The sequence below is a fragment of the Pinus tabuliformis genome, chromosome 7, assembly GCF_031772625.1.
Source record: "Pinus tabuliformis cultivar Carrire ecotype Pingquan chromosome 7, CPIR1, whole genome shotgun sequence".
Taxonomy (NCBI): domain Eukaryota; kingdom Viridiplantae; phylum Streptophyta; class Pinopsida; order Pinales; family Pinaceae; genus Pinus; species Pinus tabuliformis.
In genome coordinates, this window is record NC_142293.1 from 622,486,776 (window position 1) to 622,513,851 (window position 27,076).

Below are 27,076 nucleotides of genomic sequence, written 5' to 3' on the forward strand. Positions count from 1 at the left end.
GCAGGGAAGGGATCAAGATGTGCCGGAGTTCACCAATCTTTTCCATACCCTTCGCACGAAGTTGGGTATCAAGGATTCAGAGCAGCATTTGATAATCAAATACCGCGGCTGCCTGCATAAGTACATCTAGGAAGAAATGGAATTCCTGAACATCTCATCGCTAGGCATAGCATACCGATATGCCATCAAGATTGAGTAGAAGTTTAAACAAAAGAAGAGAGACTTTGGATCTGCGAATCCAAAGCAAGGGAAAGGTGCCCCTAAACCATAGAACAAAAGACAAAGCCAAGGTGGGGAAGCCCAAGACAACCCACCAAAGCTACAAGCAAAGAATAGTGCCACATAGCCGAAAAAGGACACGGGAAAATGGTGTGAGTTCCATAAGAGCTCCACTCACAACACAAGTGAGTGTCGGGCCAAGCAGTCACTGGTGGCTGAGCTAAAGGTTTCAGAATCAGATGCATGTTCCAACTTTGAGTCAGAACCTGACAAGGGGAATGACAAAGAAAAGCAGATCGTTGATGCGGATCCCAACGCCACTATTGCTACTACCAAGATCCAGAAAAATGAACCCGAAGATCCAGAGGAGGAGGAGCCTCTCTTCCACTCCTAGATGTGGGTAAGGGGCTCCCCGCTACAGTTCATTGTCGATAGCGGGAGCCAAAAGAATCTCATTTCAACGGAGGTCGTGAAGCGGTTTGGCTTACCAACCATAGCACATCCACAACCATACACCATCGGGTGGCTGCACCAAGGACGAGATCTTCGCGTGAGCCAACAGTGTCGCCTTCCACACAACATCAAGCCCTTCACAGATGAGGTATTGTGTGAAAATGCTTCGCTTGAAGTTTGTGATGTATTATTAGGACAACTATACTTGTGGAACTGACATGCTGTGTATGAATAAAGGCCCCGTGCTGTTCTTATTACATTGGGAAATCAGCTGTACATGATGCCAGAGGTAGCACTGCCTACTGCCATCTCTTTGAATACTGCAAAAAAATGCAGTAAGCTCATTTCCAAAACTGGAAAATTTGTTTTCCTGATGATACGCCCTCAAGGAAAGAAGAAGACGGTGGCCACAACCTCCAGACAGGGCCCCTCTACACGACAACTACAGATGGACAAGGTCATGGAGGAGTACGAGGACATTTTCACCTCCCCCATAGGGGTTCCTCTGCACTGTCAGGTCAAGCACTCCATCGATCTGACCCCAGGTGTGCCGCTACCCAATGGACCAATTTATCGACGCTCCATTCTGGAGAACGATGAAATCAAGAGGCAGATTCAGGAGCTGTTGCAGAAAGGCCACATCCGTCCGAGTTCATCGCCTTGTGGGAGCCCAATTATGTTGGTACAGAAGAAGGATGGGACTTGGAGACTCTGTATTGACTATCGAGCACTGAACAAGATCACTGTCTGTAATAGGTACCCGATCCCGTGGATTGATGACCTCCTGGACCAACTAAAGGGGGAAAAATATTTCAAAAAGATTGATCTGAAGTCAGGATATCACCAGGTACCAATCGAACCCTCTGATGTGTGGAAGACTTCCTTCAAAGCCAAGGAGGGCCTTTTCGAATGGTTGTTTATGCCTTTACGGTTGACGAGTGCTCCTGCAACCTTCATGAGGCTAATGGATGACATCTTATGGCCATTCACCAACTCATTTGTAGTGGTATACTTGGATGAAATTCTAATCTTTAGCCAGAGTTGGGAAGAGCACCTCCACCACATCCGACAGGTTCTCCAAACACTGCGGCAACACAAGCTATGTGCCAATTTAGAGAAATGCACTTTTGGCATGACCCAGGTTCAGTATCTGGGATACATTATTGATGAACAAGGGGTGCATGTGGATCCAGCCAAGATCAAAGTCATTCGGGATTGGCCATCTCCAACCACTCTGACAGAGCTCCGCAGCTTTCTAGGTCTTGCCAACTTCTACCGCAGGTTTGTGTTAGGGTTTTCCCATATCACTTGGCCTTTGAGTCAAGTCACCAAGGGAGGAGCGAAGGAAAAATTCTTTTGGTCTGAATCTCAACAGAAGGCATTCATAAAGTTGAAAGATCACCTCTACACGGCACCAGTGCTCGCGTTACCAGATTTACAACAACCATTTGAGGTCAAGAAATATTCCTCTGACTATGCTATTGGGGTAGTCCTTACTCAACACGGGCATCCAGTGGCATATCACAGTGAAACACTTTCAGACACAGTCCGGGAGTATCCCACTTATGATAAAGAGATGTATTCCATTGTGTAGGCCCGTTGACAATGGAAGCATTACATTTTGGGGAAGGATATGGTCATCCACACAGACCACTGACCCCTGTAGTTCATACAGACCCAAGGGAAATTGCAGAATGATCGCCATCAGAAGTGGTCCACATACCTGCAACAGTTCCATTTGAATATCAAGTATAAGAAGGGAAACACTAATAATGTTGCAGATTGCCTGAGTCGACCACAGATCATGGCGTTAACCACCGTGCTCAAATCTTGTGGGCACGAGACTTCTAATTGGCCACTGCTCTATAAAAGCGACCCTGAATTCGGCCACACATACCAGAACCTCTTGGAGGGTCAGCATGTTCCAGATTTTCACCTCCAGGATGGCCTGTTATGCCACCTAGGTCACCTTTGTGTTCCTTCAAGTGAGCGTGCCAAGATGATTTGGGAAGCACACTACAGTCGGGCTGTTGGGCATTTTGGGGTCGAAAAACAATGGCAGTACTGTAGAAGTAATTCTATTGGCTGAATCTTCGATAGGATGTCGGGAAGTACATCAGGTCATGCACTGCCTGCGCCATTGCCAAACCAGCCATTAAGAAGCAAGGCCTCTATACCCCGCTGCCTACACCTAGTCGACCTTGGGAATCCATCTCCATGGATTACATGTCAAGCCTTCATTCCACTAAGAATGGAAATGATTGTGTTTTTGTGGTCGTCGACAGGTTCTCAAAGATGGCCATTATGGCGGCCTACAAGAAGAATATCACAACAGAAGCCACTGCTAAACTCTTCCTTGAATGAGTGTGGGTACTCTCAGATCGGGACAGTAGGTTCCTCAGTACATTTTGGTCCAGTCTCTGGTTGATGCTGGACACCAAACTCACTAAGTCCACAGCCTTCCATCCTCAAACTGATGGCCAGACAGAGGTTGTCAATAGGATGATCGTACACATTCTGCGCATGTACAACTCAAAGCATCCACGCACATGGGACGAGAGCCTCCCCTATGTTCAACATAGCTACAACTGGGCTCTCCACAGCTCGACTGGCCACAACCCTTTTCAATTGGGCTTGGGATTCCAGTCACTATGTCCCATCGATGTGGCCATGCCATTTGCAGCTACTCATGTAGATTCTGCTCATGTCCAGTCTGAAACAGATAAGGCGAACAACTTCATTGAGCACATCCAACATATTCGTCAGCAGGTCCATGACATTCTAGAGAAATCAAATGCTAAGTACAAGCAACGACATGATCATCATCGGGTGCCACGCAAGTTTCAGGTGGGTGACAAAGTCTGGTTGCATTTGCAAAAGGAATGCCTTACCGGAACCTATCGGAAACTTAGACCACACCGATATGGCCCTTACACCATTACCAAGGCTGTGGGAGACAATGCATTTGAGCTCATCATTCCCCCATTCCTTGTCCTACACCCGGTGTTCAATGTCGACTGCCTTCGGCCATACTTTCCACCATTACTAGACACATTCGACATTGCAGAACAACTCACACCCACAGAGTTAAATACAGCTTGCATGGAACAAGTTGCAACTGATCGGATCATGGAGACACAGATCAACCACACTCGCCAGCAGAATATCCAACTGTATCGAGTTGTCAAAGCAGGACAACTCCTTCACCAGGGCACGTGGCTCACCAGGGACCAAGTGCAATAGAAGTTCCCTCATCTCACGGAGGAACTCAACGCAATGGGGACCATTGCTTCCTAAGGGGGGAGGAATGATCCAGGTGGATATTAGTGGCCACCCGCTAATTCCACTTGGATCCCCTCTAGTGCTTTTTTTAGTTTTTTCAGTTTCCTTAATTATAACACAGTTTACTATTTTTAGCAGTTTTTCGGGTCCTAAACTTTCGGAGCCGTTTTGTGGCCCTAAACGACGTTTTTTGGGAAATATACTGCCAACGATTTTTCTGTCTAGAAATCATCTTTTCCGTCATAGTCCTCGGAGAGATCTTTCTAACGGGCTATCATGCGCGTCAAACAGAGATAATACGACCAATTCGCGACCCCGAGAAGTTGATGTACCAACTAACCCAAAAATGGGGCCCACAATTTGGTGTTTCATCTTCTAGGGTTAGGTTTTGGAATGTGAAGGGTTTTCCATTGTTTCTCAACAATAAATAGGCCTTCGAGCCTCATTGTAACACAGTTCAGAGGCATGTAGCCACACATCTCTTCTCAGAGATAAGCTACCACCGCCCTAGCTGGTTTATTTCCATTATTGGTTGTAAGCATATTTCAGTATTTTCCATTAAGGAAATGAAGTATTATTTCCGTTGCATCTTTGTGTATATGGTTATCTCTGTAATTTGTTGCGTTCCTGTTTAAGTCTGGATCAGAGGATGACATAAGGATGCCTAGTCTTGGCTTGACTATTGGGGGATAACAGAAGAGATAATTTTACAAAATATGGATAGTATTCAAAATATTACTACTTCATTATTTAAGGAGAAATAGTGGGGTGATAAAGAGAAAGAGTTAGAGGTAAAAAGAAAACTAAGATATTATAATGGCGTGATTAATCCCAATATCAAAAATCAAATGTATATGTCTATATTAACTAAAATGAAGAAGAAAATGAATATTGCTAAAATAAGAACAAATTTTCACAAGCTTCATAGTGAAACTTGGCATTGTTCAATTCCCAAAACACCATGGAATGGAACAATTTGTCACCTTTATGGCACTAAGAGGTATAAAAATGAAAAAAACTTTCTTATATTTTCCATCTTATACTCAAATTTGATCTAATTTTTAAATATTTGTCACACTATCGGCCTTCTTGACCTTTTAAGTCTACCAAAACTATGGTGATCTTGGAATTCTTTTTCTACTGCAATTAACCCATATAAATAAGATGATAAAGAATTTCAAGTAATATCTTACCTTCATAAGATTCAATACTGATATAGGTGTATATCATCAACCACCCACCTATTCCCCTACTTCAAAGCATAGTTCTTCACCTTCAACATTTTTCTATATTTTCAATAACTAAACTTCTAGGGCCATTTTATGCCCCAAATGTTTTTTTTTTTACGTGGAATTGCACTTGTCCATAGTTGTAAGCTCTGGTCTAGGCCCCATCCAAATGTGTACTTCTTAGTTAAGCCTTTCCAATGGGCTACTAAGTGTGTCAAACAGAGATCATATGGAAATTCCACAATGTAGGGAAGTTGATGGACCAACTAACATCATCGGGGCCATAAAACATTTGGTGTTTCATCTCCAAGGTTTAGCCTTTTTGATGTTTAAGGTTTCTTCACTCCTTTATGTTAGAAATGGCTTTTCAGCCTCATTGTAATACACTCTAGTAAATGCACATATCCATCACATCTCTTCTTAGGGATAAGCTACAACTATTCAAGAATGTTTGTTTTATTCTTCATTATTTACACTTTCAACACATTCCATTTATTACTAAAAGTCAAGTTCTATTGTATCTTTTTGTTTCTATTATAAAAAGGTATTTCATTTCATTCCCTTGATTAATCAAAATTATATTGACCATACAAATATTAGTGGATGTTAATGATCACCATCATCAAAATCATATATAAACTTAAAATATATAGTTATGATATTATAGATGAAGAAAGATACATTTGGTTTATTAATGGGTGATTGTGATGAGGGAAACTAGTCTCCCCGCCAGTTTAATGATTATAAGTGTGATCAACATTATGTCTAATTTATCTAATAAGCTTCAAAAAAGTATCTTCACAAAACAATAGTAACTAGATTATGACCTTAACATAGAAGGGACGTTGGATCTACTCCACTACCTTCCCTTCATTGGATACCATGTCTAGCTTTTCCAAAGGTTACCTTGGAGCTAAAGGATGGTCCTCCCCCTTAGAAATGATGTGCTGGTTGGCCACCAACCTTTTCCTCCTAAAATTGAATGAATTTTTGCTCTATGACCTGAGTTACCATGAGCCCCACAATAAAGACCCACATAGCATCTCCAACTTGGTGTAAAGAAATATGGATATTATGCAAGATATCCTCCACATGATCTTGATTTAGTCAATCTATCATATCTCACATGTGTTCATGGGATATTAAAGAGAAGTAGTATTTCAAATTGATATTGATAAATACATCCCAAAATCTTTTATTTGGAAGCCCCTCCCAATGCATATTTTCAATAATAATAAAAACATTACTTTAACTAGTACCCATTTTTATATTGCTAATACCTATAAACTCCTTAATACACCTCTCCACCCAACCACACCCTATCCTTCTTGCCCCCTAATACCTACAATATGTTGACTATACTTTTGATAATTGAAAACACACCTCTATGAATGAATATGATAATAAATTAGTCAATAAGGTGAATCCCTTGTGATATCCTCATGGGCTACCTGGGTTCTCTCTAAATATTGAGATGTATTGCTCTTTAGGACCTAATATGTTTCAATAATTTTGAAGTATTTTATCTCTATAGAGTGAGAATGGATAATGTTAGATACCCAACCCTATAATATTCAACAATCTGGTCCTCAATTGGGTCCTTCCTCCTATAATCCATCTCTATATTTATCTCCTCAATCACTTTTTTCCCCTTCGAGCACTTATGATGATATCATTTTTCTACTTACTAGGCATCTTCAATAGGTCTAGAACGGTGGGTGTGATGTGTAGAAGATGAGAAATTTAAATAGTTCTTCCCCTTTCTCCCTCCTCTCAATTTCTCTCATCCCCTCACCATTATACCTTGACGAATAAATAACTTCCAACCAACATGACCCGCACCTACCCTCATCCCACTTAGACAATGAGATAAAAATAGGGATCCTTAAACAAGGAGTGTCACTAGCTATCTAAAACTAACCTTAGGATATGAGTTGAAGTACTCGCATTGTCAAGCTTAACCTATATATCCTACTCTAAAGGGTCCTTAAATCTAGAATAACCTCAAATGACATAACAGGAATAATATGCAAAGGCAAAATGATAACATAAAGAGTCCAAAAAATAACTATAAAAATATCAAGCAAAAGCATACCCTCACTAGCCAATCCCACCATGCTTAATGAAAACCCTCACTAGCCAACCCCACCATGCTGAATGAAACTATTTTCATATCCTATAAATACCTAAATCCCTTCAAAGTACTAATGCATCTTTTCTAGTCATAATATCACCCTTTGAGACCATATATCCTTTGCTAAACAAAACCTACATCCATATTACTCATTGTTAGTGATGGTAAGGTTGTAAGCCAAACCTTTCCTACATCATGATGGTATTAAACATAGAAGAAGCTCACACTCCACCCTATCATTCCATTGCATGTCTAATCCGAGTAGAATAACTATCCCCTATCCTAGTACATGTTCGTGTGTGTGGCCATATGGAAAGGTGGATGCATAACAAGTTAGAGAATAATGTCCTCTTTGGTCACTATCCCAATTAATAAATACAATCAATTTTCTTTTATTATAATTTAATAAAAATATGAGAATAAATTTTATTGAAATATTATTTTTGTTTTATCATAATTTAATAAAAATTAATTATATACTTTATTTATTTTAAATTATAAATAAAATTATTTTTAAATTATTTTTGGTTACTTTGAAAAATGGTTGTCATCATTATTTTTATGAAATATTTACAAATGATTTAATATAGTTAAAATACGATATTCTAATTAATTTAAATATTAGTTTAATTCTGTTATTTTTTATATATTTAGAGTGCAATTTAAATAATAAAAATCTAGAATTTCCCCATAACTTTATCACTAAGTAAAAAAGAGAAAATTTAAAATCATTAAATTACAATTTAATCTAAACCTATGTGTGTGAGGTTAGGTTGATTATCATTGAGTGGTATGTTATTTCTAGAATCTAAATATAATGGGATGTTATCACCTACTAGGTTTGTGTTAATCTCTGATTTTGGATGCCCTTTGGAAAAGTTTAATTTTGCCAAAAATGACTTCCATGCTAAATATACTTTCACAACTCTATGTTATCACCTACCATGTTTGTGTTAATCTCTGATTTTGGAAGCCCTTTGGAATAGTTTAATTTCCCCAAATATAACTTCCATCTTCATCTCTTTTCTAAAAAGTTTAAACTTGAAATCATATAAAATTAAATTCTAATCAAACTAAGTAATTTAAATCTCATATATTTTATATGAGATAATTAATAATTTGTTAAAACTATATAACTATAAAATGTTTACCAATAATTTAATATAATGTTTACCAATAATTTACTATGGAGGAAGCGTATTAGTCTGAACTATAAAATTTAATATGGACGAAGCATATTACTCTAAACTGTAAATATTGCCATATATACTAATACGTTCACTATTTTTTTTAAATCTAAAATATAATTACGCTGTAAGGCGTTGCCCTCTGAAATCAACTCCCCTCTTGCCCACCTATCATTATTGTGCACCATGACATTATATGTTAGACGATTGGAAAAGACTCAACTATTCAATTAGGGAAAAGTGGTTACCAATTCGTTGCAAGTTGTATACGGTTCCAAATCATAAGTAGCAGCTCATCCTAATGCCCTTGTAGATGGCAAGACTCTTTTCAATGCCACCAAGAAACAACCAAAGCCAACCAGATTGATGGTGAATCTGTTGAAATCATCATCATCGGAAGAAGAACAGAAAGACACCGTTTGCGAACTCCGTGTGTGATGTTGTGCTTGGTATTCATCGATGTGTACAGTGGTGATGCCGAGGTTCAAATCCCCACCATCAAGCAAGCCATTGGTGTTCTAGCAGCCTTTCTCTGAGCCCTGAAACCTTTCCTGATCTGGACTGCATTTCTTGATCTGACCCCCCCACACGTAGGAAACCTTTTCTTATCGCTACACTATGGGATTCTGATGGGCACTACATAACCCCAACTGAGCCATTTTAAAACCCATCAATGTATACCAAATTCATCTATTAAGTATCTTAAGGTATGTAAAGATGAATGTTCGATAAGGTTCAATTTGAGTTAATTTATCAAGAGATTATAGAGTTAAAGAATCTACAGATTACTATGGCTATTATTTCAAATAAATATGGTCTTATTCTTAGTATGTTACACAATGTAGGTTTCCTATATCAGTTCCAACCTTGGAAGTATGGGATTGGCCAATCTTTACAAGACCGTAAGGGAACATAGACTAATAGCATCATATTTTATCTCATTCAGAAGCAGAAAATGTTAAGGGAGTGCTTTGGAAGAGGTATAAAACACATGCAGTCTTGCAGAGAATCCAACTCCATCCTATGGGAAATCCCCTCAAATATGACCAATAGCAGTTTTTGAAGGTTACTCATGCATGAATCAACCGGGAAACGAAGTTATACAAAACCCTTCCTTCTTATTCATGTGAGCTCACTGATGTCAAAATTCCTTATTTTATTCCTGCGCTTATTCTCTTTGTACTGGGACCTCATGATGTTCATGGCCAGGGTGTATTGCTCCTACACCTATTTTTGTCGACTGTGGAGCAGGGCAGGGTAAGCCCATAAGCACCTTCGCAACAAAGGGAAGAGGTAGAAGAGCATTTTGTTTGCAAGTGCAATCACATTCCCTCACTAGGATTTGGAGATCCAAGAATTTAGTTTTTCTCAGTGAGGACATCTGATGTTACATGTAGGCAAAGCCATCATCACCAAATATCTCATATGCATGTGCTAAACACAAATGTCAACCAAATTTTGGGGATCAAATTTTGTCACATGAAAGTCATGCAGTCTCCATGACCAACCAGAGGATGGATGGCGAGGACATATAACAAAGCAACTTAGACGGATATCTACTTATAATGGGACATAGATTCATCCAACAAGTTGCAGTATCATAAGGAAAGAGATCAAGAAAATAATACTACCTATCCTTTATATTAAGACAAACGTATAGAAAGTAGGATATTAGCAAGGCTTGTAGCAACTGTGTCATTTCTAACAATATGGGACTCTAAAGGAAGGATTAAAATTTTTATGATGCCATTATAGTGTTATAAATTTCAGAAGTTGGTAGTATAGGCAAGAAAAGAAGGAATGAATTGCATATAGCGATTTTCATGATAAGATGTGCATCATAAAATCAAATACTTAGATATCATCAACTTCTATTTGAGATATTGTAACTAACAGCTGACACTGTTTTCCTTGTTAAATCTATTTATAAAACAAATTGAACAAATTTAGAGCATTCAATACATCTATGAAAAAATATCATGTCATAATTTTTTTGGTTCTTAATGTATAGAAAGAAGTGGGGTACTCTATGGTGGAGGTGGGGGAAGATCCCTGTAAGTTTAATGTATCTAGAGTTAAGACAGATGAATACTGGTTGAGAGAACTTTGTTTTCAATGTGCATACGGGAAGTACTGTGGCCGGGAATTTAAGTATGAAGTGTTATGATTGCAAAAATTATTGTTCATATTCTTAGGTCTTATTTCAATTGTTGACGTAGCTACTCCACTATTCCCCTGCCCCACTGTATAGATCCCAAAATTTTCTTAATTTATTATGATCACAGAAGCCTAAATTCAGAAAGTACTTCATATTGGATGATTCTGAGGAAGTGGAGAAGACAATGGATGACTCCAAGGAAGTGGAGAAGACAATGAGAAGTTGCCAATCAAGCACAGTGTCTGTTGACATTGTACATATCTCATGACTTGGAATACATTTTCTTTGTTTCTTGGCATTCAGATTGTGCTATTTTTGGTGTTTTTAAATCTAGTTTATTTTAATATTTTTTTTTTAAATTGATTATTTGGACTATTTAAATAGTCAAAATTTAAGGACTAAGTTTCATGAACAAGTTTTCTTTCAAAGTAAAATTCAAAAATCTCAATTTTATATGTTTGTAGTTGATGGGGATTTTCAACTGTGATATATATATATATATATATATATATATATCATTTCATTCTAATGAGATCCTCACTATTCAAACAATTCAGTATATGCTTCCTTGCAACTTACATATAGATAGGCTTAACAAGATTTCCATGTTGACATGGATCCATATTTATGTTTGGGTCAGTTCTTCTCAATTCACGCCATGATTGCACCTTGAATTCTCAATGTTCATCATAAATTGTGAAACAAACCTTTGTACAAATCGTCGCATTGATATGGGAAAATCCTATGCCCACTGAAATGTCTCATTAAGGCTTTCATGCCTTACATTGCAATTTTGTAGAAGCATGACTTATGCTTCCAAGATACACTTGATAATAAAATAATAATAGCAAACGAAATCAAATTGTGGGATACTTCTCTTACTTAATAAAAAGATAATGACTCTCGTTCGCCCCAAAAACTTTTATCTACAAATCTATGGCATTGCCTTGCTGCTTTTTCTTTACAACATATGATGCAAATACTAGTTATTATAATAACAAAACATACATAGTCATAAATTTACTATTATTTTTTTAAATCTAAAATATAATTATTATAAAAAAAACATATATACTAATAAGTTTATTATTATTTTTTTAAATCTAAAATATAATTTTTATAATAACAAACTACAACCCCATTGCAAATATATAATAATGAAATTTAAAATATTTAAATAATATTTTTTTAATACTATATGTTAAAATATACACCGGCTGAATGAGGTCATGAATCACTCTCCTGTGCATACAATCATATTAGAGTATTGACTTAAAAAGGTCGAAAGTAAATTACAAAGGATAACCCAAAGGCTGAATGCTCTGCGTTGATTGACTGGTTAGCTATAACAGATTTGATCTCGTGGCTACAGTGTAAAGGTGCACTGTAGCGTTGGCTTCCTCGTTGCCCACTATTAAGCAATCCTATTGATCACCAACCACTACTTCTCCCATCCAAGGCAACTCTTACCTCTTCTGCCTAGCGACATTAATGTCAATCATCCTGATCTTGAGACTGGATTTTAAAGTACTGATCAAAGTCGGCCAATAAAATTGCTGGCGCACTAAATTGGGAGAGGGGATTATGTGGAGGGTATGGCTCAGCTCCTGGATAAACATTACTGAAATCAGCTGCATTTGGATAGGAATAAGTACCGCTCCATGCGTTTTTTCCAGAAGATGCTGTGAACGACAGATTGTCGATCATCATGTCATTGTCATTTTTATAAATGACATGTCCATCGTTTTCACTTTCCCCTTTCAACGAGTCGCTGATCTCAACCAGAGCTGGAATGGTGACTGTACCGCCGAGATCGTTGTTTGCAGAGCCTGGCGCTGCAGGCGGCAGCAATGTCCTCCATGTGTCTCTCAGTTGATCGTATCCGGGCGATTTTGCAGTTTGAACAGTATGTCCTTGCGCTTGCAGACCCGGAGACGTAAAAGCCTCTGTGAAGCTGTCATTGGTGTGATCAATCAACAGTTGTGAACAAGAAGTTTGGTGGTTGTTGGTGCAGTCTACATCAATTACATCAAATTGCTCATGTTTTAAATCGAATACGTCCTCAACACGATAGTGCTGATTTTCTGCAGAGGCAACTACATTAAAGATGTTATTAATTGACTGCATGTGACTGTCCGGAATAACCCCCAACGGCTTGGCAGAGTGAAGCGACATATAAGGATCTGGAGCGTGCGAGGGAATATTACATTTTGTGTTGTTACCGTTGGGTTCCGTGGAGGAGGAAGAGAGAAGCCCTCCCTTCCTCTTGATGCAAGAATTCCAATAGTTCTTGATCTCATTGTCTGTACGTCCAGGCAAATGGACAGCAATTTGAGACCACCTGCGTAGGTAATGCCATTCATTTCCAAATCAAAGGAAAGGAAAGTGAGCATGGATTCACTGGAACAATTATTAACAAAGAAGATTAGGGAAGAGCAGGAATTGACAAAAATGGAAACCTGTTGCCGATAAGGGAATGCAAATGTCTGATCGTTTGGTCTTCCTCGTAGGAAATCGGGCTGTGGTTAAGGCCAGGTCGTAAGTAGTTCATCCATCTCAGCCTGCAGCTCTTTCCGCATCTCCGCAGACCTGTATACACGTTCAGAAAAAACTTATAAGGTGCTCTACCACTCAAAGTTGTCTTTTATTTTTGCATTTACTGAGTTTATATATTTTATATTTTGGTTTTTCAGTCACTGCTAATATAATTTTTAGGTTATATTAATATTATATATATTTTTATTTAAATTAAAATTTTAAATATATGAGCTAATTTGGTTTTTAAAGTTATACTGAATTATATAAATTTAGCCATTTAAGTGTCGAGTTTCCAGAAATTTAAATTTAGCCATTTAAGTGTCGAGTTTCCAGAAATTTAAATTTATTTATTCAATTTGACCAGTTTATATTGTGTGGTATTGGATCGAAATTTATTATTGTATTGTGTTTGTATCGAAATTTATTATTGTTTAGATCATTGGTTTAGGTTTTTTTTTCAGAGGGAAAATCAACATATGGCCTAAGCCGGCAGATATTTACAACATATGGCCGAAGCCAGCAGAATTCAGAATATTACGGCATAGCCATTACAAATCAAAGGCCGAAGCCAGCAGATAACCGTCGTAGGCCGAAGCCAGCAGATACGCGGGGTCCACAGCAGATAACCGTCGAAGGCCGAAGCCAGCAGATTTTATATAATGAATTTTTGAATTTATAGTTAATATATATTTTATTGGGATGTTGGACAAATTTTTCCTGATGCAAATATCCATATAAAAGTATATTTTTCAAATATAATTGTTTGAAATTTAAATTAAATAGAAAAATTAGTATTAACACAATACAAATAAATACAAGTTTAATAATTGCAAAAAATATTTCATAGAAATCTGTGCATTGCATATGAGAGTAACTTTTTGTGACTTTTCTAGCTTATATCTCTCAACATTACCATCAAGTGCTTTCTTCAATGTGTAGACTCATTACATACAACAATTTTTCTAACTTTAGAAACTTTTACCATGTCAAAAGTTATCAACTCCTTTCTTCAATGTGTAGACCCATTACATACAACAACCTTTTTAACTTTACAAACATTTTCCATGTCTCAAGTTTTATTCTTCTCTACATTTTTTCTTTCATTGCCACCTTCCATTTGGAACTATGGTTATTACTTCCTAATAACAAGAACGTCCCGATTCAATGGTAACCAAAATAGCATATGAAGTAAAATTGATATACCTTGTAGGAGGGTTTCTCTCCCTTGTAGATCTTCAAAGTTTTGGTTGTGGGATTACGACATTTCCCTGAATGTCTTTAGCACTTATTACTTTTTTATCATTAAAAGTTTCTTTTTTCTTAGTTGTGTCTATAGATAGTTGGGTTTCCAACTGAATTTCTTGATTTAATGACCCACGTTTTTGCACATATTCCTATTCCAAAGGATCTGCTACACTTTCTAACTTAATGAGAGGAGATTAATCAAATATCACATCGTTGTTGATGATAATGTTGTTGGTAGTAGGAGCCCAAAATATATATATCCCTTGGCAACATCATGATGCCCAACAAATATATCATTCTTTGATCTATGGCTTAAGTTACAATGTTGATTCTTAGGAGTAGGAGTGCACACTTCACAACCAAAATATTTAAATTTAAATAATCATTAGGATGAATTTCCGAGATCTTTTCAGGGATTTTACAATTTGTTGCGACTAATGGTGATGAATTTACAAGATAAAAAGTAGTAGTGACTACTTTATGTCCACAACTCTTGATGCAAATTGACATTGTTGAGCATGCTTTTTGTTCTTTCTAGAAGAGCCATCTTCATGCTTTCTTCTATGCCATTTGCTGGGGAGTATATACAAAGGTTTTGTGTGTCACTATCCTAGGTTCTTTCCAATATATTTTTAAATTCTAAAGAACATAGCTCACCTCCATTATCTATTCTTAAACATTTGCTTGTTTTCCCAATTTTATTTTCTACCATTAGTCGAAATAGTTTAAATGTGTTAAACACATCAAGTTCTCTTTTGACAACATAACCCACACTTTTCTCGAGAAATCATTTACTAATGTTACAAAATATGACGATCCTCCAAAATAAAGAGTAGGGGATGTCCCACAAACATTAGAATGAATATAATCAAGAATTCCTCTACTAGCGTGACTACCTACTTTAAATTTACGTCTACATTTCTTTCAAAATATACAATGTTTGGATAAATTCCAATCCAGATATTTCAAATTTGGAAGTAATTTATGGTTCATCAGTACTTGTAGTACTCTTTGGCTCATATGTCCTAGTCAATGATTCCATAAATGAGTGGATTTAGTTGCATCTTCACATGTTGTCATCACTTTATTAACATAGATACTTCCATCTAGCTTATAAAAATTTCATGTCTTAGCACCATTAATAACCCCCAAAGTGCCCTTGGATGCTTTCAGTGCTCCATTGTGAGCTATAAACTTATGACCTTAGAATTCAAAGCTCCCAAAAATATCAAATTATTCTTTAATTCAAGCACATCTATAATAATGGTTAATGTTCTTATAATACCATAACAAATTTAAATTTTTGGCGCTTCCCACCTAAACAATCTTACAAGAAATACTATTTCCCATTAGAACAATTAAACCATCATTTTTTCATATTAAGAAAACCAATTTCTATGTGGACACATATGATGAGAGGTGCCAGAATCTAACAACCAATCTTTATAGTGTTGAGAAACATTACTATAGAAAAAACTTCATCAATCCTACTTAAGTTTAATTTATTTGGATCTGCCTCATTTTGATGTCATCCTTGGAATCGTGTCTCTTATCACAATCCTTCTTAACATACCCATTGTTGTTATAATACCAACATCAAATTTTACTATTTTTTCCTTTGGAATTTGATCTAGATGTACCTCTCGACTTTTCTCATTTTCCTTGTACTCACCTACAGTAGTTTTTTCTTCTCATATAAAGGTTTCAATACTTGATGTATTCCTCATCGCATTAAACACCAATACTCCAATAACATAATCAAATTCAAGAGCTTCAATTAATCTAATTAATCGAACTTACAAAATAATCCCGTGATTCAAAAAATGAACACGGTGGTGTAATTTCCTTATCTTCACAATCGATTTTAAAATCCATGCTATTCAAATTACAGGCAAGAGTATTAATCACATTCAAGTGATCTACAATTTTTCTGCCTACTCTCATTTTCAAACTATATAGCTGCCTCTTCAACTATATCTGATTCATAAAATTCTTTGTGATATAAAATCCTTCTAACTTGGTCCATAAGCCTATTGCTATTACTTCTCTAATTATGTTAAACACGACAACACTAGCTAGACATAACTGAATTGTACTAAGGGTTCTAACATCGAGACCCATCCAATCTTCATCAGTCATCATTGCACATTTATTCTTGTTGCCCCTAATGCCTTCTACAATCATTGTTATACTAGTAAATCTCATATTTTTAATTTCCATAATTCAAAATTATCTTTGCCATTAAATTTCTCAACTTGAAATTTAGTATTTGTCACCTTTTCCATTATTCTCTACACGAAAGCTCTCCATCATTTTTTTGTGTCAATTTGAAAAAAAAAATACTTTCGCGACCCCAATTTTTTAGTTTAAAAACCTTATTTTAGAGAAACACGATTTTTCATAACTTGTTTTTTAAACCCCTAAAAACCTTATTTTTGAACTGATTCTCAAACTCAATTACTTGGAAAGTTTATGTATATTACTAAAATATATTTAGCCTTCACCTAAATTTAACTTCCATCTAACTTTAATTAACTATATACACTTGTACAACATAAAAACATACCGTGTTCCTTTGACTTCTCTACATCTACAGTCGACGTGTGTTGCGTGGGGAGTCATTCTCATAGCTCAACTTCTTAATGAATTCAGTTCTTTTCCAAGGTTCTTTCATTTTTTTCTCACTATGACCTTGCTCGACCTCTTCTAAACATGGCTTGGCTAGGGTTTCAGGAATAACCTTTATTTTGCACATTGGTAACAGACCCTCCTTTGCACACAAATCAAAGACCCGATGGCTTCCAAAACTATGGTTTTTCCTTTCCCTAATATGGTTCAAAGGCCCAACCTCCTCAGTAGCTCTCTTCAACCTGAAAACCCTCAATGTACTTGACATAATTCTTTGTGATAACTCTCTTCCACTCATTGACCCTCACTTTGTCGAGTGTTGTAGCCCTCTATGGCTCTCTTCCCTTGAACTCAACAACAATCTACGACTCCATTTTCACCCACAATTAAGTCTTTGATTTGTAGTATATGGCACCCTTCAACAACTCCCTTTTCACCCACAATTACCATCTATACTCAACGTCATGCTTAGATGTCCTATGGTACTTTAGGACACCAATTCTTTAGGAAGAAAACTGACATCAAGAGCTACCTTCATGTCGATTCATACCATCATTCATCCCAAAAATTTGGGGTCCTTAACACTCTTGCTGTTAGAGCCCTCACAATCTCTGATGTCGATCACCTTGATGAGGAGATTAAGCACTTAACCTCTGTCTTTAAAGATATAGGATACAAGGAAAAAGATATTAAAAAGGCTATAGAAATGGTTGAAGAAAAGGTCCTCTCTAAGGGCCCTAAAGAAAATTGCGGGAAAATTTATCTTACATTCATTCAAGGGGTTATGGATAAAATCGCCAAGGTTCTAAGAAATAATGACATATTCACTCAGTTTACGACTTGTGGAACAATTAAGCAAAAGATGAGATCTATCAAGGATAACATCGATCAGCATGAGCTCAAGGGAGTTGATAAGATTGATTTTTCTTGTGGAAAAACTTATATTGGATCGACAGGGCATTCCTTAAAAACTAGACTTAAAGAACATGGAGCAGATATCAAGAATGGAAGATCACACACTTTAGCACTTGCAGAGCACTCCTCAAAAACCAAGGATCATGTTTGTCTCGAGAGCACCAAGATTATCTTTAGGGAAGATCATTATCCAAAAAGGAAAATCAGAGAGGCGCTTGAGATTAGGAAATGTCTGAATAACCTCAACAAGGATGGTGGGCATGAGATAAATGAAAATTGGCTTGCAGTGATTAGACATATCAATACTTCCAGGTCTTCTAAGATATAGTACTCAAGTATGAACCCTCTTCCCTGACCTTACTCTCTAATGATTTATGAAACATAAATAAATTAATAAATAAATACTTATAAAGAGTAATAAATGGATTTAATTAATAATTAAAAATTACTCCTTATAAGAAATTTATTAAAAATTATAAAAATTATAACAAACTCGTCATGAATTAAGTACTAATTATTAATAAATTAATAATTAATTATTAATAAATGATTATTTATTTATAATATGTTTTCATAATAATTATTTATTTGCTCATTAATAATTAAATTATTAATCATTATTAACTAAATAATTAAATAATTACTATTAATATTATTATTATTTATTAGTTAATAATCATTATTATTTTATTTGTAATATATAAAAATTAATTCTATTTATCAAAATTAGGACTTTCTCTTAGTAATAATCTTGTTATTACTAATAGATATTAATATTAATTTAACATAATAATTCTAAATAAATAAATGGTTATATATTTCATCATAAAATTAATATAATATAAATTAGTAAATTACTATTACTCATTTATTATTAATATTATTTATAAATTAATTAATTTTTCAGTTTTTAATAAATCTTTATCAATATTAGTTTACTAATAATTAAAACAATTGTTTTATTAAGTTAGTCTTTCATATTAAAGAGATATTAATTTATTACATATTTTATAAAATATTCTAATAATAAGTTTTATAAAATTAATTAAGTTGAGGATGTAAATTACACTTAAATTAAAAATCTGTATGAAATAAAAATATTGGATATTTGATAATAAAAATTAAAAGCAATGATTATTAAATATTATTTAATAATAAAACAATTAAATATAATAAATTAAATATTTTTATCTATTAATTAGTCTTACTTAGACTTAGGTTTAGTTTTTAAAAGTTAAGTAGATTTTTGTTTGTATGCAATTATGAATTAAGTATTTATTTGTTCTGGAATTAAGTATTTATTTGTTCTGGTTGGTAAGCTCATCTTTCAATCTATCACTCATGTCTTAAAGATGGATCCCCTTTGAAATTAACAACTTCGACAAGAGACACACAATACTATAGATGATCACCATAAAAAATCTCTAAAAAAACAACTAAAAAATGTAAAATCTAATATAATCTATATTTTTATATAACTCCTTTTACATGACTTATATTTTTATATAAGTCCGTAATCTCTCGGAGATCGTGTAGAGACGCACATTATCAGATCAACCTAAATAAATAAATAAGTTATTTTAGATTTAAAAATTAAATAGATATTGTATTATTGAACATGGCTCCAATACTATAAATTGAAAAAAGAAATTGTTATATATAGAGTCATTTGTATTTCGTTGATCTATATACCGACACTAAATTTTTTGGGAAAGCAAAAGAGTAATCCGCTGAATGTTACGGTTGTCACTCAGCTATTTAAAGATATTGAATTGAAGATAGCAGCAGAATAAAATTGAAATTAAAAGGGAATGGGTACTTCATTGTTTAATTACCACTTTGCTTTGCCACCCAATTCCAGGAGCAGCCCATAACGTACTTCTTCATCATATAATTGATGAGTTTCTCATCTTCTTCAGCTGACCAGCGACCTTTTCTCATTTTTTTTCCAAGGAAATGGGATCCCTTCTCCTTGCGCTCGTGTGATTTGCCTACCGATTGATGCTCTATCCAAGTGATCGAATTTGGTTGTGTTCTGGGACTCTTCTCGTCCAGGATTTTTAAACACATGCACCATAAGAGTGATTGAAAATCCTGCAGAGGGATGAACCAATACCGCGTAGTGTATATATATATATATATATATATCATTTTTACTCATTTCTTCTCTTCCTTCGGATGACAGGAATCCTACCGCATATAACATCTCAACGAACATTGCAGAAAACGTCCAATCACTCACTTGAAGTTGAAAATGATAAATCATATATTTTTCTGACTATTTGCCACATTTTTAAACACAAGCACGACCAGAGTGATTGAAACCCCTGCTTCATGGAATATTATACATAGTATTCGCCACTTTTACTCCCTTCCTTCGGATTACAAGAACCCCAACTCTCTACATATCAACGAACATTGCAGAAGACGTCCTACCAGTTACTTGCAGTTGAAAATGATAAATCATATATTTCCACTTACTCCTAATTCGCCCCGTGCTTCCATGTTCACAAAGCAATCTGTGTTCATAATACGTGGCTTGAATTTCCACCACATACGTATAGTTGTTGAATATTAATAAAATCAATTCAAGTCAAGATCAGCTTTAATTCTTCCCCAGCTTTTCATAGTCGGAGACCTTCTAGTTGAATTGATTCGCAAGCATTTTATTTGTCATCGACGGCCAAAAAGTACAAGTTACGTGAAATAAATTATTAGCACAGTATATGGATGACTCGGCTGTAATTTGGTGAAATCGAAAACCTACTACGCGATATATAATACCGTTAATTATTCAAAATCGTCGTAATTTGGAGAACCAATTCCAAGTGGTTTGGAGATTTCATACAATTTCATTATCAATTAGTTTGGAGATTTCATAAAATTTTGGTTTCAATTAGTTTGAGGCATTTAGGTTTTTAGACCGTGAAACATGGAAGTACTAAGAACATAGGAGACAACAAATTTTTATGTCATCTAAATAATTATTTACCATAATGGTCAATTCAAGAAGACGAGAAAAATCTTTATTAATTCTCACTAAAGTTTGTACGTGTTCTTTCGCATATTTCATGACACTGACGCGAACGTACAAGTTGGTCCAGCGCAGGAGTCTGATCAAAATCAAACTACTCAATGAATGTGATCGTTTACATAATTTTCGTGTTCGGTTTAATGGTTTCTAACCAAGTAAATCGACGAGTTAGAGAAATTTGTAGTAATATCTGATTGGCAAGTTGTTAATAACAAATCCCATCTTTGTGTTTGTGTTGATCATATAACACATCTAAACTCTCTGCGGTGATCATATAACACATCTAAACAAAAAAACAAAAAATAAGAAAAAAACATTTATAATCCATTGAAGTTTTTTTTGTTTCTTTCAATTATTTGATTTTATAAGTTAAGGTTTGATTTATTAGAAACTTTTGGTTCTCTTAAATATAGTTATAGGCAAAATTTTACATATATAAAATTTCGATAACCTCTAATTTAATTATCTTTTTAATTTTATTTTAATGAATATTATTTGTAGATCGGTTCTGCGTGAGTGGTAGATCGGTTCTTCGGCTATATGCGGTAACCATTCATACATGTGGAAGAGCCATATTATATCTGCGGTATATCTGCGGCTATCTCTGTGAGTGGTAGATCGGTTCTGCGGCTATCTGCGAGGGCGCTCCATATCTGTGGCTAAACTCTTCCCGTTCTGCGCTATTTCTCTGCGGCTCCAGATCGCCTCTTCTGCAGTTAGTTTTGATTACTTACATAGTTCCAGATCGCCTCTTCTGCGGCTCCAGATCGCTTGCAGATCGCTTTAGTGGCTTACGATCTTTGGCTCCTGCGGCTCCTGTTCGCTGTGGGCATACCTGCAGTTATCACCGTGCCTGCAATCCTGTGATCGGCGCCTGAAATATGAACAGAGACTGGTTTTCCAGAAGGGGTCTGGGGCAGCCTCTTCGCTGCGCTTTCATTTGAGGTTCTAAAGTTCTTCAGCCTGGCCATCGGGGGTGCTGGGATTAGGGTTCGGGTTTGGTCCAGTGTCCACTGCAGTGAGCTCAGCTGAGTTCTCTTCCTCCATTGATGATTTCACGGCTTCCATTTGCAGTCTGTCTGGTCTGACGTAATGCTGGGTTTAATGTAGTGCTGGGTTTAAGCTGGAATAATTGATTGGTATAATTAAAGTGGGTAACACATGGTCAAAATTTAACAAATCAAGTAGTTAACTGCTGTGTTGTCTTGTTCCCGAGTTTGTCTCTGCTACTGTTTGTGATTACAAATCTAATATTCTGCGCTATTTCTCTGTAGCTGAGTTCTAATCCTCTATAACTAGATCTAGATCTAACTCTGGGGCAGCGTTCTAGATATAGATCTAATCTTTTCCGACTAGATCTAGATCTAATCTTTTGTCTTATAACTGTACGGTTGGGTTCTATAGGCAAGTCGCGAAAATAGCTGGTAGCTCAGTACCATCAGCTCTGGAGGGCAAGCTTCTGCCCATATTGTTAGTGAAGCCCGAGCACCCACTGTCAAGGTGGTCCAGGCCTCACTCGATGAGGCTTTGAAGTTTTCTGAAAGTGCCCTAATTTGTCATTTCTGAAAGTGCCCTAATTTGTCGGTTCAATGGTTTTTGGCCGCGACTAACAACTCTCAACAATTGGATCTCGGAGGTATGGAACCCTATCATTTCTGATGAAATTAATATCTACCCCTGTGCTAGGGGTTTCTTTATAGTAGATTTTAAAAATCCTGAAAGCACCAGTTTGGGTGAGATTGCCAAGCCTACCCTTGCATCTATGGAATCTCTCCTCGCTAAAAGCCATTGGAAATGCAATTGGGAAATTTAACTGTAGGTGTCCAGAAACAGAGTAATATGCCAGAACCACATATGCACGCATTTGTGTGGACATGGACTTCAGTGCTGGATTCCCAGCGGAAATAAACCTAACAAGTAAAGATTATGTGTGGAACCAGAAACTCGATTATGAAAGTGTCCTCTTCTGATGTCGATCCTGCTTTGAGATAGGCCATCTAGCCAAAAATTGCCCAAAAGCCTCCTAGAAAAATCCTGGTAAAAAAAACCACCACAGATCTACTTGGTGGGAAGGAGCACAAAAAGAACACTACACTATCATCAAAGAAGAATACTCTAGAGAAAACTCTGAATCACAAGAAATTGGGCAAGGCAGAAACAACTCCCAACACAACCATGGAGAAAGCCCTGCCCAACAACAAAAAAGTGCACTCGACAACCCCTCAAGTATCAACAGTTATGAGGATTCAAATATCGTGCAAAATAAATCTTCATTTAACAACAAAGCAGATCTCCTAGACCAAACTTCTTCTCCGACTATCTTCAAAAGGACGAACACAATTGATCACGAAGCTAAGACACCATTGTCTCAAGAACCAGAAGACATGAAGGAGATGCAAGATAAAGGAAGTTGGAAGACCGTAGAAAAAAAAAAGAGCTACAACACCACTCTCGCCAAGAAAGACGAGGAGCCAGACAATTAAAAAAAAAAATATTGTAGGTCTGATAGACCAATTTGGTCTCAGTGGACGGTAACCACTATCATCATCATCATCGTCATCAGAATTGAGGCTTCTCTAATCCATAACTAGTATATGATAGGGGTTTTGACTTAACTCATATTATCAATCAATTGTCGACGCATTTTGAACTAACAAGTGTGGTTCATCGTCAAGACAAGTTGAAGAACCAGATCATGGATGCATGTTAAATAGAGAGAGAAGATCATCCAACTACTATATTTGACTAGGAAACGACTATAATAGACTAAGAAACAACTATATTTGACTAGACTGGACCGAAGGATAGGGACAACGACTATATTTGACTTGACTTGACCAAGGGATGGGGATAGGGAGAATTAGTTTAGATAATTTATAAGTTAGTTATTTTATTATTAATATTATCAATGAATTGTATTTAATTATGAATTGTATATAGATAAAATGTTATAATAGAATATAGATAATAAAGGTTCATTAAAACTAATATAACTTAAATCATATCAACTACTAACCCTTAGGAGAGAGAATATATTATTACTATTTAAGATAATATTTATAATTAATTTTATTTTATTTAAAGGTTCAAATATTAATATTATATTATTAAAAGCATAGGGAATAAATCAATTAATAAATTTGTTAGAAGAATAACTAACTTATTTAGTTAAATAACCCAATTTATTTAATAATAGCCCTTAATATATCAATGAATAAGTAGTAAAGATTTATTAAAAGAATAACTAATTTTGACTTTTAATCTTTTCTCTTACAACCCCGAGGAGAAAGAAAGGAGATAATATTTATAATTAACTCATTTTATTTAAAGGCAAAAATATTCAAAATTGTAATATTAATAGTATTTGGACTAAATAGTTTATTAGAAGATTAACTAATGTAGTTAGTTAAATAATCTTACATTTGAAAATACTTAAATACATATAAATTTCAAGCATTTGTAATTGTTTTTATCTTTTTTTATATGTTCAACTCTTACAATACGACACACCCCCTTTGATGTGCCATTGTACATCTTCTCCTCAACTTGTTGTAAGGGTTTCCTTAGGATGTTACATTGGGTTTCTTGATAAATAAGTATTTATCATGTTAGATTGTTGTAATAAAGTTATAACTTTTATAGGAATTCATTTCTCTATTATTCTTATATATACAAAATATAAAAAAATTCTAATTATTTTATATACTAATGTTGATGCACCTCAATTGCAATTATAATTATTCTCAATTTAATTATCAATGTACTCATTCAATTTTAGCAATGTCTTAATGATAATGTGAAAAATCAAACTTTAAACTGAAAACACCTTTTTGACATGAAAGGATCTCATGCAATTCCTCCTTCGTATAATTCCATGATTCAAGCAACTCTTGATTCAAATAAGTATTGTGCTTAATGGATCTACAACTTTCCACTTAATGTGCTTGTTCGGTTCCCACTTAAATATGTGTCAAAGAACTAGGAACATAACAACATAATCATAGAGAATTACACCCAAGTACAAATGTCCTTAAGTCCCCTTATTCAAATTTTAAGAAATGTCTAGCACAAGTATCAAAGAATTTCATTTTAATGTGATGTCATCCTTGCGATCACAATGGCGTGCCCAAATAAATTAAGAATCCTTGCATGGTTTTCTTGGAAATTTCCCAAATTCATAGCAGCATCCACATTTGATTAAATCAATATTAACCCTAGGGAATCAATATTGTCACAAATTTATCTTTCAAGATTTTATTTTATTTCCTCTAAAAAATCTTCAAGCTATTTTTCCAAATATCTCAAACACCTTTTACAATAAAATACATTTTTCTTTTGTTTTATCTCAATAAAAAACAAAACACACATGTGCACGTGCTTGCATGCACGTGTACGCACACACACACACAAAAATAACATAGAAATACATATTTCCTTTTAAATAGTATCATCCAAGATTGCTAAAAACATTGTATTTATTTTTTCAATGGATCTTTCCATTATCTTTCCAACTTTTTGAATTCATGCTCTAAGGGAGAAGTTCTGCAAACTTCATTTAGATTAAAAAATGATAAATTCCCTTTGAGATTGAAGATTATACTACTATTTTCAAGCCATGTGAATTCAAAGTATAGGCATATCTTCACCTTAGTCTACACGTATTATGGAGCTACGATATTAAACCTCCCATGCAACAATATCATGGAAATATCATGCCCTCAGTTCCATGGATCACTACCATTTATCTACTAATCCCTTAATACCATAACAACATATGATACCATGCTAAGAAATAAATCAAGCACTACATAGGTCATTAATTGGAAAAAGGGGATTATTCAGTCTTCAACAATATATTGATATGATGATATCAATTTATAGTACATGTATTTTGACCACCTTTAATCTAGATCTCATTCACAAATGATAAGTGAAGAACAACAACAACTCATAAGAAGGTGATATTGGACTTCCTAATTGTTTAGAGAATCATATTCTAACAATTTCTTGCTAATCTTGTCCAAGATGGTTTGATTTATTTGGGTTTATCTTACCCTTACTATCACATGAACCTAATCATGAAAATAGTCAACTTAGGAATGTGTATAAATTTATTGTTTTGCAAATTTCAAAATTATTTATGAGAAATCAATTACAATATTTGCATGTTTCTATAGGTTCTAATTTTATATATTGAAAATCCATTTCCACCTTTCGTTAAGAGATTTCTCCATTAACAATTTTTACACGGCAAGTTAAATATTATTCCAATGTAAATTTTATTATCTTATTTTGATTTATTTATTGTAACATTAACATAGTCAACTTAGAAATATTTATAGATTTATTGTTTTGCAAATATCCACATTATTTATGACAAATCAATTGTATTGTTTTTGTTCTTCTACAGATTCCAACTTCGAATAATGAGAAACCATCTCCACCTTGGGTCAAGAGATCACTCCATTACAAGGTATTACATGGAAAGTTAGATATTGTTTCGATGTAAAATTTATTACCTTATTTTGGTTTATTTCATGCTTTTGTTCTAATTAAAATATTGTAAATGTGTATCTTGGCACCATCATTATTTTCCTATTCACCACTACCATATTTCCCATCCATTCAACCTCCCCAACATATATCCCACATTACAAAGCAAGTTTAGCCATTGGCTACCCTAGTCTAACACTTGGGATTCCATCCCCCTCCCCACAATAAAGGGTACTTAGCCTAGCCCTACAATCCATGGGGATTTATTGATGTCCACTCTTGTAACTTCTTCACTCTACACCAATACTCTTTCATTGGCCAATTGTAGCCACCGATGTTGCGGACGTTATTGCTACATCTTCCCATCCTACACTAGTCCGCCCTATTATAGACCAGTTCCTTAACCCATTATGGCTACACTAATTAAGCTTACACCAAATGTTTCCTACGAGTATATTTTCTAGCTAAATGCTATGTCTACTAGACAATATTCATTGATTGCTAAATTATTCACAGTGAGGTCATTTATTCATCAAATGTTTATCCACTATGAATGAAATT

The 27,076-nt window shown here is 35.1% G+C and overlaps 1 protein-coding gene across 1 annotated transcript; it reads right to left on the bottom strand.

Annotated features, from left to right (window-relative positions):
• Nucleotides 1-11,907: 11,907 nt before the first annotated feature.
• LOC149248974 (uncharacterized) lies at nucleotides 11,908-20,076 on the bottom strand. The gene is made up of 3 exons (XM_089456144.1): nucleotides 19,824-20,076; nucleotides 13,122-13,251; nucleotides 11,908-13,003 (listed from the first exon to the last, which is right to left on the bottom strand). The coding sequence occupies exons 1-3, from the start codon at nucleotides 20,056-20,058 to the stop codon at nucleotides 12,157-12,159; spliced, it is 1,212 nt and encodes a 403-aa protein (XP_089312270.1). The 5' UTR covers nucleotides 20,059-20,076; the 3' UTR covers nucleotides 11,908-12,156.
• Nucleotides 20,077-27,076: the final 7,000 nt, after the last annotated feature.

What these genes read in the sequence shown, in the direction of transcription:
- LOC149248974 (XM_089456144.1), bottom strand. Translation starts at nt 20,058, where the DNA reads ATGTGTTTAAAAATCCTGGACGAGAAGAGTCCCAGAACACAACCAAAT. An exon ending in TTGGGTGGCAAAGCAAAGTG is followed by an intron (nt 13,252 to 19,823) that starts GTAATTAAACAA and finishes ACGTGTATACAG; the next exon opens with GTCTGCGGAGATGCGGAAAG. An exon ending in CATTCCCTTATCGGCAACAG is followed by an intron (nt 13,004 to 13,121) that starts GTTTCCATTTTT and finishes TTACCTACGCAG; the next exon opens with GTGGTCTCAAATTGCTGTCC.